Below are 15,515 nucleotides of genomic sequence, written 5' to 3'. Positions count from 1 at the left end.
ATGAATCCAAATAAATCACATAAAAATTAGACCACATTTTGGATTTCAATTTTTCAATCAAAATTACATGTCAGAATATGGGTTATCTCGCTTCAAACATTAATATTACTTTCTGGTCATTATCCAGAATTCACCCAAAAGGGCACAGAATTTATTAATTTGTCAAATTTGTTACAATTTGTTATAAACGGTTCACGTAACTTAGACGGAACATATCAAAACGGACAACACTCAAATATAGGGTCAAATGAAAGTGTTGTGTAGATTTTGAAAATGATTTCGATGACTATATCAATTTATGGTCTATTTATCAGGAACTTGTATGAAGGTAAAGAGAAGACTGAGGCGGCAACAGAACATAAGCATGAAGCAGGAAGGAGAAGGAGTGACTTAAAATTCTCTAACTTGCTATCAACTCACCATAACAATATCAGATCATGATTGCCATTACTTTGTCATTTTCTTCTATTTTCCTGAAAGAATATTTTCAATAGTTTTCACCAGGCCAGATAAACCAAACAATATTCAAAAGTCAAGGTCGTAAAATTTGTTAGAATAAATTATCATTTTGTTATAATTGTCAGAGAATTTGGTTTAAAGGTTCTACGAAGGAATTAACGTAATAAGACATCAGAATGAAATGTGTTACAGAAAAAACTACAACTTAAATGAATACATAGAAATGATGAGAACGGAATACTGGACGTGTTTGATGAAATGATCAACAGAAAGAAATGCAACTGCAGACAGTTCGGGTGACAAACAACAAATCTGAACAGGGCGTCACAAACGCGGCTCAATACCCTCTCTTAGTAGTGCTGGAGTGACTGATTGAAACAGCGATTATTGATGGACTTGGGAGATTAATCGACAATTATTAAAAATGAAACATTAAATTAAACTTTAAAAAGTATATTTTGTATTGTTATGTGCGGTTGTGTAGCCTAGTGGTTAATGCTATGAGTGTGTCATGTTATTGCTCACACAAATGTTGTGTTGGGATTTACGATAACAATTATTCGATTATTGATCAATTACTGAGCTCTGATTATCAATCTGATTATTAGTGAGTGAGTGAGTTTAGTTTTACGCCGCACTCAGCAATATTCCAGCTATATGGCAGCAGTCTGTAAATAATCGAGTCTGGACCAGACAATCCAGTGATCAACAGCATGAGCATCGATCTGTGCAATTCGGAACCGATGACATGTGTCAACCATGCCAGCAAGTGTGACCACCCGATCCCATTAGTCGCCTCTTACAACAAGCATGGGTTACTGACGATCCATATTTTAACCGGGACCTTCACGGGTCAATCTGATTATTATATTTCACAAGAAAGGATTAAATAAGATGTAGCACTTAGCGCTAAAATGATCTGTACTGTTCTTACTGATTGGTGTTCTAATGATCTGTACTGTTCTTATTGATTGGTGTTCTAATGATCTGTACTGTTCTTATTGACTGGTGTTCTAATGATCTGTACTGTTCTTATTGATTGGCGTTCTAAGGATCTGTACTGTTCTTATTGATTGGTGTTCTAATGATCTGTACTGTTCTTATTGATTGGTGTTCTAAGGATCTGTACTGTTCTTATTGATTGGTGTTCTAAGGATCTGTACTGTTCTTATTGATTAGTGTTCTAATGATCTATACTGATCTTGATATGTGTTGATGAATATTGCATTTAATAAATTGTTATTATTGATTATTTACTACATTTTGTGTTGAAGTCAATGTTTTGTGTTGTACTATTGATTAGAGTTGTATTTAATGAATTTATTGATTTGTCCTGCATGAATTATTGGAATATAAATTTTCACCGGTTACAAAACAGCTCCTAAAAAATTGCTGACTAAAGGTAAAAGTTCTATTTACAAATAACATGAGGCATGTTTTGATACAGTCAGCAGAAACACTGGTCACTCACTGAAGGAAACGACTCATTGTATTGAACATATTCTTCTTGGACTTGATCAGATATTAAAGCTGCATTTGTGACACCAGTCTTCAAATTAATTTTAAATAACCGTTTCAGCTGAAAGAGAAGCACATGCAGAAACTATAATTCTAATCCTGCGATGAAAACAGGCTGGAATTTGAATTAAATTTGAATTTTCTCAAATAACCGATTAAAACACACAAGCTCTAAAATGAGCTTGATAACCGCTAGGTTCCTAGCCTACAGCCAACACGCTTCATACACCACATGTCTTTCTCAAACACCTTGTAAATTTGGGAACTTGAGCAAAAACAAAAACAAATGCCTTACTGCTTAATATTACTTTCTATGAGAGCACAAATGTATAAATTTATTAAAATACCCAAAACGCCAAAAAATATATATAAAAATAACAACAATACATAAACCGTAAATTGACATGTTCTACAATGTTAGTGGGGGAGCCCTAGTGTTTAAGGCACTGAAATATTATGTGCAGAGTTGTGTCCCTTGGGCTGGGAAGAGGTGAGGTGAAATTGGGTTTAACGTCGTGCTTGAGAATATTTCGCTCATATGACGACGTGCATGCGTGTGTTTGTGTATGTGCGGCTGCTTGTACTAGCCCAGACTGAAGCTGGTTTTATAGTGCTAGCTCACTGAGATACCATGCCGCAGTTAAGCATGAATACCCCACTCAGACACATTATACTGACTCCAAGCCGACCAGTCCTTGTTGGGTACACCTACAGAATACCGGATACCTACCAACCATATTCTTTGTTAGCACGCGCACTTCCTATTATAGGGAAGCACGAGCTATATTATTCGAAACAATAAGCGAGCATTAAAATGAAAAATAACCATTGAAATCGGATTGATTGAGAAGACTTCCGGTTAGTAAAACTAACCAACGATTTTTAAAATGAAAGGTAAGTTATCACAAATAAAAAATATATGCGCCTTTGAAAAAAACGGACCTACGGAATTCTGGGAGTTGGAGCTTCGCTTCCCTACAACCCGATGCTAACGACAGTGCTGACGATTTCGTTCTGTGAAGGTAAGCATCATATCTAATGTCTAATCTAACCCTAAACCCTAAACCCTAACCCTAAACCCTGATGCTCGTAATGTCGAGTATGCAACATAAACAAAACGCCGTTACTAAGGAACTCCGTTGCGCACATTTTGTGCGCAGTTCTAAAATAAGCTTTCCAAGATGGCGGAAGGTATCCGGTATTCTGTAGTCTTGCCCCTTGTTGTACCCATTAATGCCGAGAGCCAGGCAGGGACCAACAAGTACCCTATTTTAGTGGTGTAGGGGACCACCCTCCCATTCTTCAAACCGTATACTAGCTAGCCTTAGAAAACCATGTGGTGTGAAAATCATCAGCCAAATTTCAGTTGTAAACATTTATCCTTTCATTTTCTCAAAAGCAAATACCAGATGTTCTTAAAAAATGCATCAATTGACCAAAGGTGTTTTAGAAAAATTCAGAATTTCATATTGGTTGTGTTAGCTGTTCAGCCTCGAACCAAACATTATTCAATTTTGACATAAACAGGAAGAGCCAGAGGAAGATGTTTGTAGAGGACATGCCAACCAGAATCACACAACACTGTTTGTAGTGGGCGTGGCAGGTGGGCGTGGCCTGATGGGTAGGGTAGGGAGGGGAGATTTAAGTATTAGTGTTGTGATTGCAGACACTGTAGGAAACTGTATTTACACATCAGTCAACTGTATTCACATAACTGTCACTATTCACATGACAACTGTATTAACATAACTGTCACTATTCACATGACAACTGTATTCACATAACTGTCACTATTCACATAACTCACTATTAACATGACAACTGTATTCACATAACTGTCACTATTCACATGACAACTGTATTCACATAACGGTCACTATTCACATGACAACTGTATTCACATAACTGTCACTATTCACATGACAACTGTATTCACATAACTGTCACTATTCACATGACAACTGTATTCACATAACTGTCCACAAGGCCATGACTGTCAACTGTATTCACATGTCTGTCACAAAAGTAATGCATTCACATCTGTTACGATATTCACAAATTAGAAAGGTCATATGCAAATTTTACTTTCACAGTGTAAACAAACATGGCGTTGTGTCCGGATTGACGGCCATGATTACGGTACTGTCAGTCCTTTGATCCAAGAAGGCTCGCTAAATACAATGTTTATTCCTAATGCAGGATATTAACCATCCAAAAACACACTTGCGTGATAACTTATACATGTCTGTCACAACAGTATTATATTCACGTCTGTCACAACGATATTCACATGTCCGTTACAACAGTAACATAATCACATGTCTGTCACAACGATATTCCATAACTTCAGACTTTACTATAGTATTTGCTGTTAGAGTGAGTGAGTGAGTATGGTTTTATGCCGCTTTTAGCAATATTCCAGCAATATCATGACGGGGGACACCAGAAATGGGCTTCACATGTTGTAACCATATAGGGAATCGAACCCGGGACTTTGTCATGACGAGCGAATGCTTTTACCACCAGGCTACCCTACCAGCCTATGAGCAATTATGATGCAGATGAAAGACAAACATTATTTACAGCTGCCAACAAGAGGTCGATAGCCTGAACACTATCCTTGTCACTACAGTGACACAGCAAACACATCTTCTAGTTCCTACAAGAATACGAATTAACCTGAAATTTTTACCACCTCAATGGTTGTTATGAATGGTTTTCTAACAGCCAGAAGAAAAAGTCTGATAAAAATGTAACCTGCAGATAAGCCAATCCCTTTCTACAGAATGCTTTCGACAAAATTCAGCTTATCGCCTATCATATACGGTGCATGAAAGGAAAGCCCTTTCACTTGCCCTCAGAATGCCTTTCGTTTAACATCAAAGTGAGTGAGTGAGTGAGTTGGGTTTCATGCCGATCTGAACAGTTAAATCCAGGGATGAGAATGAAGTTTTGAGAAAAACTCTGAAAACTAGCCTGAGGGATAGCAGCTATCGAATTTAGACGATTCACAAAATGACCTTTGGCCTTATGAAAGTCCAAAAATTCTCATCCGTGTAAATCACTGTGAGAAAACCCTGAAAAGATGCAGGTTTTCGATGTTCACCACCTTGGTGAAACTCAGGAGCATGGGGAATCCTATTTCTGGTGTCCCCTGCCGTGATGTTGCTGGAATATTGCTAAAAGCAGTGTCCAACTTAACTCACTCAGTTCACTTGAGCATGGCTTCAGTGCTGACAAACCAATGACAGAATTGGGGTGAACCGGAATTCAATCTCGCAATACTTTCCTACATGCCCAAGGGTTGGTTGGTCGTTACTTAACGCCACAAAATTCCAGCTATATGGCGGAAAATCTGTAAATAATCGAGTCTGGACCAGACAATCCAATGATCAACAGGCATGACCATGATCTACACAATTGGGATACGATGACCAGTGACGTTTGAAAATGAGCTGATCATGTAATCTGGACCAGACAATCCAGTGATCACCATCATGAGCATCAATCTACGCAATTGGGATACGATGACGTGTCAACCAAGTCAGCGAGCCTGACCACCCGATCCCGTTAGTCGCATCTTACGACAAGCATGGGTTCCTGAAGACAAATTCTAACCCAGATCTTCACAGGTACATGCCAAAGGGATGCATCTCTGACACAGGGTGCCCTAACCCCTTCTACCCTGAAAACACAGGGTATTTGGGATCTTTGTCAACAAGAGAAGCAACCTGTTACACATAGCTACATGGTATCTGTTCTGCCTAGTGAGTGAGGAGCAATGGACGGAAGAAAGGAGTTGTATCAGCTTCGTTTCAGTGATGCTACTATCTCTACGGAGAGTGAGTGAGTGAGTGAGCGAGCTTAGTTTTATGCCGCTTTCAGCAATATCACAGCAGGGGACACCAGAAATGGGCTTCACACACTGTACCCATGTGGGGAATTGAACCGGGTCTTCGGCATGACGGGCGAACGCTTTAACCACTAGGCTACCCCACCGCCCCCAGTGAGTGGGGAGGAATGGAGGGAGGGAATGAAAGGAGCTAAAATTTATTGTTGGATAAGCTTTGTTTCAGTGATGTTACGATCTCCTGGGAGAGAAAGGTGAACCTCAGGGAACATAGCCTAAATGGAACACACACATGATGTTCTTGAGACTAGCACTGCTTCAAATCTCAGAAAGGGAGACAAGCATGATGTTCTTGAGACTAGCACTGCTTCAAATCTCAGAGAGGGAGACAAGCATGATGTTCTTGAGACTAGCACTGCTTCAAATCTCAGAGAGGGAGACAAGCATGATGTTCTTGAGACTAGCACCGCTTCAAATCTCAGAGAGGGAGACAAGCATGATGTTCTTGAGACTAGCACCGCTTCAAATCTCAGAGAGAGAGACAAGCATGATGTTCTTGAGACTAGCACCGCTTCAAATCTCAGAGAGGGAGACAAGCGTGAGATAATGGGGACCAATGTTGCCTTGAAATGTCACTAGATACACAAGGATGTTGCACGGGGGATCTAGCCTGCCACTCAATTGCAAATGGAACACAAGCATGAAGTTCTGGAGACCAATGCTGCCTTGAAATCTCATAGGGACGACACACATGAGGTTCTGATACTAGTACTGCTTTGAAATCTCAGACAGAGAGACAAACGTGAGATAATGGGGACCAATGCTGCCTTAAAATGTCACTAGATACACAAGGATGTTGCACGGGGGATCTAACCTGCCACTGAACACAAGCACAAGTTTGGGAGGGAGCAATGCTGGAAGACACACATGGGGTTCTGGGGTATAATTCTACCTCTAAATCCCTGCGAGGAGAAAGATGTAACCCAACAACTGATATGTGCGAGGAGAAAGATGTAACCCAACAACTGATATGAGCAATATCAACATACTGAAAGCTGCAAAATCACGCAAGTATCTGTGGACAAGCTGTGTGTGTCACACACACAAAAAGGAAAAAAGAAAAATGTGGGACAAAGAAAAAAATCCCCACCCCCCAACCATCCCCTTTATGACAGTAAATGGGTGGGAAAATCTGCTGAGATAATCCCTTATCTGCATGGACAGAAATTAATTCGATCAGTTGATATTACTTGAGTCAATTTAAGCCAAAAAAATATCTGTTGAGTAAATGCAAGATGAAGAGATGAAGAATGTTAGATGAAGGGAAAAAAAAAATGCATATATCAATGACCTCACCAAAAACTGAAAACCCACTACAGAAAGTCTGTTTCTGTGTGTATATAAACCAGCTTTTGAAAAAATACAAAAACAGCCTGCCTCATATTCTCTGCACGCATTCCATGGACTGCCTTAATGTACCTCTATTTTTAGCTCATGTGCATAGCAAGGCTTGAAGCCAGCATGGTCTATTTATAGACTGCATGCATAAAGGACCTGGCCTGTTGGGGGCTGACGTTTATTGATTGTAATAGAAAACGATGGAGATGGTGACGTAAGCTGCAGTATCCAGGGAGAATCATGTACGTGCGTGTGTGCGAGTGTTTGTCGCACCTCTGTTGCCGGGGGCAACCACACCTGCATCACTGGCATGAGGGAAATGAGGGGAGGTGAGCGGAGAAAGAATGTATGATGTGTATAGCCATGTTCTGCCCTCATTGCAGGTCTACAGTTCTTTTAAGCCCTGTTCTCATAGAATATATCTTGTGTTTTTTAGTTGATGTTATTGCTGCATTTTCATTTGTTTTTTAAATGGGTAAAAAGGTTAATTTTAAGTAATCAATGAAATTGAAATTTACTCTTTTATGGGTAAGAATGTGGTCTTTACTTCCCAAAATTGTCAAAAGCTAAGGAACCCCCAAAGCTAAAACATCTTTAAGGGGGGTCTTTGACAACAACAACAACATACTACAACCACGACGGCTATCTCTATTACACTGTTTGGAGATGGGGGAAGGAGAAGAGTTCTTCCTCGGGTTGTTTGGAAGATGGCGTGTTCATGTATCGTCTATTATTGACAGGAGTGTGTGCGTCCAGATGGTAGATGCAATGCAAATGGGCAGGGGGTGAGGTCAATGTTTTGGATCAGGACACATGTTTGTTATGAAGATGAAGACAGAGTGATATTGGATGAAGTCACCCTCTCTTCAGCTTATGGTTAATTGAATGTTGGGGTGGGGTGGAGCAGGTGGGTAAGTGGGAGGTGCTGGGAATAGCAAGGGATAAGTGGGAGGTGCTGGGAATAGCAAGGGGTAAGTGTGTCTGCTCAGAATGGCAAGGGGTAAGTGCGTGTCTTGGGAAAAGCAAGGGTCTAAGTGGGAGATGCTTGGAAGAGCAAAGGCTCTGTGGGTGGTGCTTGGAAGAGCAAGGGCCTAAGTGGGAGGTGCTGGGAAGAGCAAGGACTGTGATTGTGACATAACTGTTAACATAAATCTGTATTTAAAACACTGCCTTTCAACTGGCTCGTACAGTGTGCCAGTTAAGAATATCTATCAGTTAGGAAGACTAGATATTCGGAGAACAGACTAAAAAAACAATAAATATATATATATAAATATAAATAAATATATAAATGGTTAGATGAACATGTCAGTTTAAGGCAACTGTAAAAAATATTTTATGAAAAATAATAGTAAATTTTTTTAAAAATTTAAATGATTTATTTTAAATGATTTATTTAAATTTTGGAATGATTTGACAGCGACACTGTGTTGGTGATTCAAGCAGAGTGAGTATGTTTGTGGTGTATGAACGTCATCCCGCTAAAATCGGCTGTTGTGACTGTGGTTGGCGAAGGGCCCTATGGTCTATGTTACGTGACACGTAGCGTCTAAAGGACCGGTCTACCTGCAGGCCCACACTGCTGTTCCATCGCAGGGCTAGTCGAAGTGCTATTTGACGTGTTCGTACTTTCGTCTGTCGTCTTCTTGAAGAAATTGTGCTGGAGCCCGTAGTACGGTGTGATGCGAGTTTTCGGGTCATAGTCCAACATTCTTAGAATCAAGTCCTTGAACTTGAGGTAGTCTGCCACCGTGTGGCCCGGCTCGCCTGCCCTTCGACCGCCTGGACCTCCAGTCTCTGCACCAATAATATCATGGAGTTTCCTGGTTCCTGCCTGCTTGTACTGGAACAGACAAGATGGATTGACCGATTGATTGACTGATTGATTGACTGTCAGCTCATAAGTCAACCCTTGGATCTTTGCATCACTTCAGTTGATTTTTCTGTTATTCATAGCTCAAAGTTTTCAGTCACCAAATACAAGGTCTTTCTCAGGATGCTTTCCTATATTCAAGGATATTGGAATGACAAATATATTTGCTGCCTTTCAGCAATTTATGAACAACTTAATTTGAATTACACAATTACTAAACAAAATGGTAGACAATTAAAGAGTGAACCTTGTTATTTCACAAAACGAACAGATGAGTAGATCAAAAGAAAAATCCACGGGAAATTCCCGACTTCACTTGCTTGCTATATTACAATATTTCAGTGTTAAGTAATGTCAACAATTCTAACCCTAAATCCCCATTGAGAGTGAAACAGCATCTTATAAAAGATCAGCACTTTTGCAGCTTGGTAAACTGACTGATTTGATCGAGTTCCATTTATTACAGTTTAAAAAACTTTTTCAGTTGCACGACTGTCATAAATAAGGTAATTTTCTGTTTTATTTGCAATGAAACCCTTTCCATCTCGAACATGGAGGGCGATGAGGAAGAAGTGTCCAAGTGGTCCTACCTTTTTATTATCCTTTGGCCTCTTACAGGCGTATGTACCATCAGGCTGCTGGTCAAAGTACTTGCGAGCCTTTGGTGCTTGGTCCAGGATGTGTTTAGGGGGCATCCCGAGAACCTCCACGATCTTCATCATCTGGTCAAACTGCAACAACACAAGACGGGAATTCAACTCAGATATCAGTGAGCGTGTGTGTGAGTGAGTTTAGTTTCATGCCGCACTCAGCAATATTCCAGCTATATAGCAGCAGTCTGTAAATAATCGAGTATAGACCAGACAATCCTGTGATCAACAGCACGAGCATCGATCTACGCAATTGGGATGTGATGACATGTGTCAACCAAGTCAGCGATCTTGACCACCCGATCTCATTAGTCTTAAGTGAGTGAGTGAGTTAAGATTTAACATCACATCAGCAATATTTCAGCCATATCGTGACGACATTAGTCTTAAGACAAGCATGGGTTACTGAAGATCAGTTCTAACCCGGATCTTCATGGGTCACTATTCTGAAGTAAGTTGACTAGCTATTGATGAACACCATCACTAAATTTTAACTTGTCCAAAACATAATTTAGTAGTCACAGGCCAGCAGACAAGTGTAAAATACGAGTTCAAGTCTATCACTACAATTTTGACTGACTGACTGACTGAGTTTGGTTTTACGCCACTTTTAGCAATATTCCAGCAACATCACGGCAGGGGACACCCGATATGGGCTTCACACATTGTACCCATGTGGGGATTCGAACCTGGGTCTTCGGCGTGACGAGCCAACACTTTAACCATTAGGCTACCCCACCGCCCCAATTTTGTAAGAAGACTGCTAGTTTGTGGGGAACGTACCTCATTTGATCCGGCAAAGAGCGGTTCTCCCGTGTGCATTTCGACCAGGATACATCCTAAACTCCACATGTCTATAGCCAGGTCGTATGGAATCCCTAACAACACTTCTGGAGACCTGTAGAACCGACTCTGGATGTACTGGTATATCTGCAAAAAACAAACATCGGTTCATATCGTACATCATAACTAAAGTGAAAAAAAACCTGAGTGAGTGTGTGAGTTTGGTTTTATGCTGCTTTTAGCAATATTCCAGCATTATCATGGTGAGGGACACCAGAAATGGGCCTCATACATTGTACCCATGTGGAGAATCGAACCAGTTCTTTCACGTGTCGAGTGAATGCTTAACCACTAGGCCATCTTACTGCCCCCTAAAGAGTCTTGAGATGGCCTTAGACTGACTGACTGAGTTTGGTTTTACGACGCTTTTAGCAATATTCCAGCAACATCACGACGGGGGACACCAGACATGGGCTTCACACATTGTACCCATGTGGGGATTGAAATAGGTCTTCGATTGAACGCGATGTGGAGAACAGCTTTAACCATTAGGCTACCCCACCGCCCCAGATGGCCTTAGACAATTGACAGGCATTCTGACGGATATAATGCAGTTGTAATATTCCACACAAGGTTTTCTGTATATTATCAAACTGTGGACTAGCTGAATAAGAGAGTTTGGTTTTACACCGTTTTCAGCAAAATTCCTGCAACAGCATGGAGAAAGACACCAGAAATGGGCTTTCAGCATTGAACCTATGTGGAGAACAGAACCCAGGTATTAGGCGTGTCAAGAATGAACAAACCTTGTTGTCAACACTGTCAAGCTAACCACATGGTTACCATACCACACACTGCCTTAGATGGCTACTGCTAATATTGCCTACCAGGTTTCAGTAAAATTTGTTTAGGCAAGATTTCGATTGTTTCTGGTTTTATGCCACGCTCAGCAATATTTCCGTTATGTGGTGGCGGTCTGTATATAATCAAGTCTGGACTATCAATCAAGAGATCAACAGCAAGAGCATCGATCTACGCAACTGGGATACGATAACATGTGACAACTAAGTCAGCGAGCCTGACCACCCGATCCCGTTCGTCACCTTTTACGACAAGCATGGGTTGCTGAAAACCAATTCTAAACTGGATCTTTACGGGTTTGTTTAGACAAGAAGTAGATATAATAATAATTTCTCAATACAAGACAAGAAACAATACTCACCCTCTGCCCGAGCTGACAGGAGCTCCCAAAATCCACTATTTTGATTGCACTCCTCTTGGGGTTACACAATAAAATATTCTCTGGTTTTAAGTCGCAGTGAATAATATTCAGCTCAGGAGTGGCCAAAAATAACAAGGCCGTGCACAACTGCTGAGCAAATTTTCGAGTCAAATTTAACGACACACCTCTAAAGTTTGTGTTACGTAACAAGTCGTACAAGTTGTACGATAATAGTTCAAACACCAAGCAGAGATGATTCCGAAACATGAAATGCCTCTTCAACCTCACTGAAACAGAAAAGATGACAAGAATTAGTCAAAATTACATATTCCAGATATTTTAGTTATTGAGAAAATATAACTCCGGTTACTCAATGGAGGTGGTTTACACATGTGTATGCTTTTGTTTTCTTTTAAAATATATTTCAAAAGTATAAAGACGGGATAAAATTTTCTTATCACATTGTAAATTTTTACGATCTGAATAAAAGAACTTTGAAGAATAAATACATTAAGTAATTAAACATTCATTTTTTTCAGTTGAATCAGTAAATATGCTTCGAACATTTTGTCTTTCAATGATATATAAAAGTAAACAATATCTCTCATACTAATTTTTTTTTTAAATTAGAGAACAATCTAATAATCACTGTATTGTGGCCTATGCAAATGAGCTGGTTCTGTGTTGATTTGCCAATGTCACTGACCTTGACCTTCAGACCGTGTGTGGCCGTCCACAAAGACGGCCATGTACATTTGATTATAATCACAGATTCTAATTCCATCTACGGCACACACAGACACCGAGAGATATGTTTAAAAGTAAATTTTCACCTATTTGTACTTCAGTTTTCCCTGGGAAAGAATGCAAGAATAAACACATACTGGATGCAAAAAAAAAGATGTGTGGAATTTCGCGCGCACACAAGGACTTTGTCATGAAATTGCGAGGAGACTCTACTAGTTGCACTTGGACAGTCGCCTCCCTATAACCTGCTGTTTGATATTAGCCAGCGTCAACAGGTTGCGTCAGCGGCGGCAATGCCAGCAGACAAGGCACCAACTGAAGACGGCTCGTGGAAGATGTACTGAGTCCAATGCCATATTTAGATACCTCAAACACGGAGGACGCGACGCTGCGAAGGTTATGTCAAAGTTGCTCTCAGAGCACAAGTGGACATGTTGTGTCGACACAATACATTTGTTTCAGTGAGTGAGTGAGTGAGTGAGTATGGTTTTACGCCGCTTTTTACATTATTCCAGCAATATCACGGCGGGGGGACACCAGAAATGGGCTTCACACATTGTACCCATGTGGGACATTTGTTTCAGACATTATTGGTACCAGAAATGGTTAATATATACATGTATTTATAATTCAGAAATATATGTAGAGATAGTGAGCGAGTATGTATGGTTTTATGCCGCTTTTAGCAAAATAACAGCAAGGGACACCAGAAATGGGCTTCACACATTGTACCCATGTGGGGAATCGAACCCAGGTCTTCAGCGTGACGAGTGAACGCTTTAACCACTAGGCTACCCCACCACTCCCATTAATATAGTGATGTTTACATATAATGCAGATGTTTATTATAACACAGAGGGTCATTGAACCTGGCATGTAATCAGGGCAGGCACACAGTGATTGATACGGCAGTTATCACGCACTGGATGGTAAGTCTGAATATCCAATGAGCTTTCTCCTCATCCCCATCCCGAATACAAGTACTGTCTAACCGTGTAATGATGGCACAAGTTACATACAAACATATTTACATGTTTTTGGAAAAAATAACCTGTACAAAAACTGAGCTCCCATTTCACAAAGCCCTCAACCCCAACTGTGAGAAATACAACACCCCACCCTGCCCTTATCTTTTTTCTGTCATTTATTCATTGACCCCACCCCACATATAAATTACCAGTCACTATGTATTTATTTGGATGAAGATATATCATCTTTTGCATTGTACTTTATCACCAGAACTCCTTATGTAAACCCACCCCTAACAAGCGGAAATAACAGCTTATTGACGAATGATTAATTGGGTGTACTTGTGACAATGCACAATGCAAAGTTCAACAACTGGTATTAATTATTTGCACTGTTCTGTTGGAATAAATAAACAGCAAGTGGTATTTGATGGCGAAAACAGCAGTTTTGAAACTGTATGTGTACACCAGTAAATTCTAAAACTCAGAACATATTTCACTCGATAACAATTTGTATAATTTCATCAAAATCACATTTGGAATGATGACATGGGTCCAAAATCTCTGGTTTTATTCCAGACAATATTCCAGGAATCTCCAATAAATCACCTGATGGTATATGAGCCTAAATCATTATTTTTCATCAGTAAGTAATACTGTTTGCCTGACCACTGATCTTCATCTAATGATGACTGGCACAGGAGCATGCTGAGATTAACAAGGTTAACAGTGGAATCAATGAGTTCAGGACAAGGCAATAATCAAGGCCAACAGGTGCTTGTTATGATCAACTGTACTGTAACTCAGATCTTTGATAAAACAGTGTGTCCTTCCAGCACTAAGGAAGGGTCGATCCTGCAATATTTCAGGATTGTATCATTTGTTTGTTGTTTAACGCCGCACTCAGCAACATTAAAGCTATATGTGGCAGCCTGTAAATAATCTAGTCTGGACCAAACAATCCAGTGATCTACATCATGTGCATTGATCTACACAATTGGGATACGATGACGTGTGTCAACCAAGTCAGTGAGCTTGACCACCCGATCCTGTTGAGTGCCCTTACAATAAGCATAGGTTGCTGAAGACCAATTCTAAGTCAAATCTTCATGGGTAGGATTCACAATTGAGAATACGATATATGAACTAATTTTTTCACACATAATAGTGAGCAGATCCCACAACAAGCAGCATGAGGACCTGGGCCTAGATTTTCGAAGCTCTCTTATCGCTAAGATAGTCGTAAGTTAATATTAATGTATGGCACTTACGACTATCTTAGTGCTAAGAGAGTTTCGAAAATCTAGGCCCTGTTCCGGAGGTTGTGATCCTCCAAATACTGACCTATATAGTATTTGTTTTCAGCATCATGCTAAGAGAGTTTCGTAAATCTAGGCCCTTGGTCCGGAGGTTGTGATCCTCCAAATACTGACCTATATAGTATTTGTTTTCAGCATCATGCTAAGAGAGTTTCGTAAATCTAGGCCCTTGGTCCGGAGGTTGTGATCCTCCAAATACTGACCTATATAGTATTTGTTTTCCTCCAAATACTGACCTATATAGTATTTGTTTTCAGCATCATGCTAAGAGAGTTTCGTAAATCTAGGCCCTGTTCCGGAGGTTGTGATCCTCCAAATACTGACCTATATAGTATTTGTTTTCAGCATCATGCTAAGAGAGTTTCGTAAATCTAGGCCCTGTTCCGGAGGTTGTGATCCTCCAAATACTGACCTATATAGTATTTGTTTTCAGCATCATGCTAAGAGAGTTTAAAGAAATCTAGGCCCTGTTCCGGAGGTTGTGATCCTCCAAATACTGACCTATATAGTATTTGTTTTCCTCCAAATACTGACCTATATAGTATTTGTTTTCAGCATCATGCTAAGAGAGTTTCGTAAATCTAGGCCCTGTTCCGGAGGTTGTGATCCTCCAAATACTGACCTATATAGTATTTGTTTTCAGCATCATGCTAAGAGAGTTTCGTAAATCTAGGCCCTGTTCCGGAGGTTGTGATCCTCCAAATACTGACCTATATAGTATTTGTTTT

The 15,515-nt window shown here is 40.1% G+C and overlaps 1 protein-coding gene across 6 annotated transcripts in view; it reads right to left on the bottom strand.

Moving 5' to 3' along the window:
* The window catches only part of LOC124279209 (dual specificity tyrosine-phosphorylation-regulated kinase 1A-like), a 98,481-nt gene that overhangs the window by 3,087 nt on the left and 79,879 nt on the right, over positions 1-15,515 (bottom strand). For 3 of the 6 annotated variants that reach the window (XM_046715011.1, XM_046715008.1, XM_046715010.1), the window contains exons 5-8: positions 11,754-12,040; positions 10,532-10,678; positions 9,689-9,829; positions 8,792-9,068 (exon numbers count right to left, since the gene is read on the bottom strand). In XM_046715011.1, coding sequence (XP_046570967.1) covers positions 8,792-9,068; positions 9,689-9,829; positions 10,532-10,678; positions 11,754-12,040 — 852 coding nt within the window. Of the gene's footprint in view, positions 1-420; positions 474-8,791; positions 9,069-9,688; positions 9,830-10,531; positions 10,679-11,753; positions 12,041-15,515 lie in introns of all 6 variants that reach the window. The other 3 variants (XM_046715012.1, XM_046715013.1, XM_046715009.1) reach the window with 3 other exon arrangements.

Source organism: Haliotis rubra, unplaced genomic scaffold, assembly GCF_003918875.1.
Source record: "Haliotis rubra isolate DU_JTF1 unplaced genomic scaffold, ASM391887v1 Scf248, whole genome shotgun sequence".
Lineage (NCBI taxonomy): Eukaryota > Metazoa > Mollusca > Gastropoda > Lepetellida > Haliotidae > Haliotis > Haliotis rubra.
This window is presented reverse-complemented; position numbering and strand designations above follow the sequence as displayed.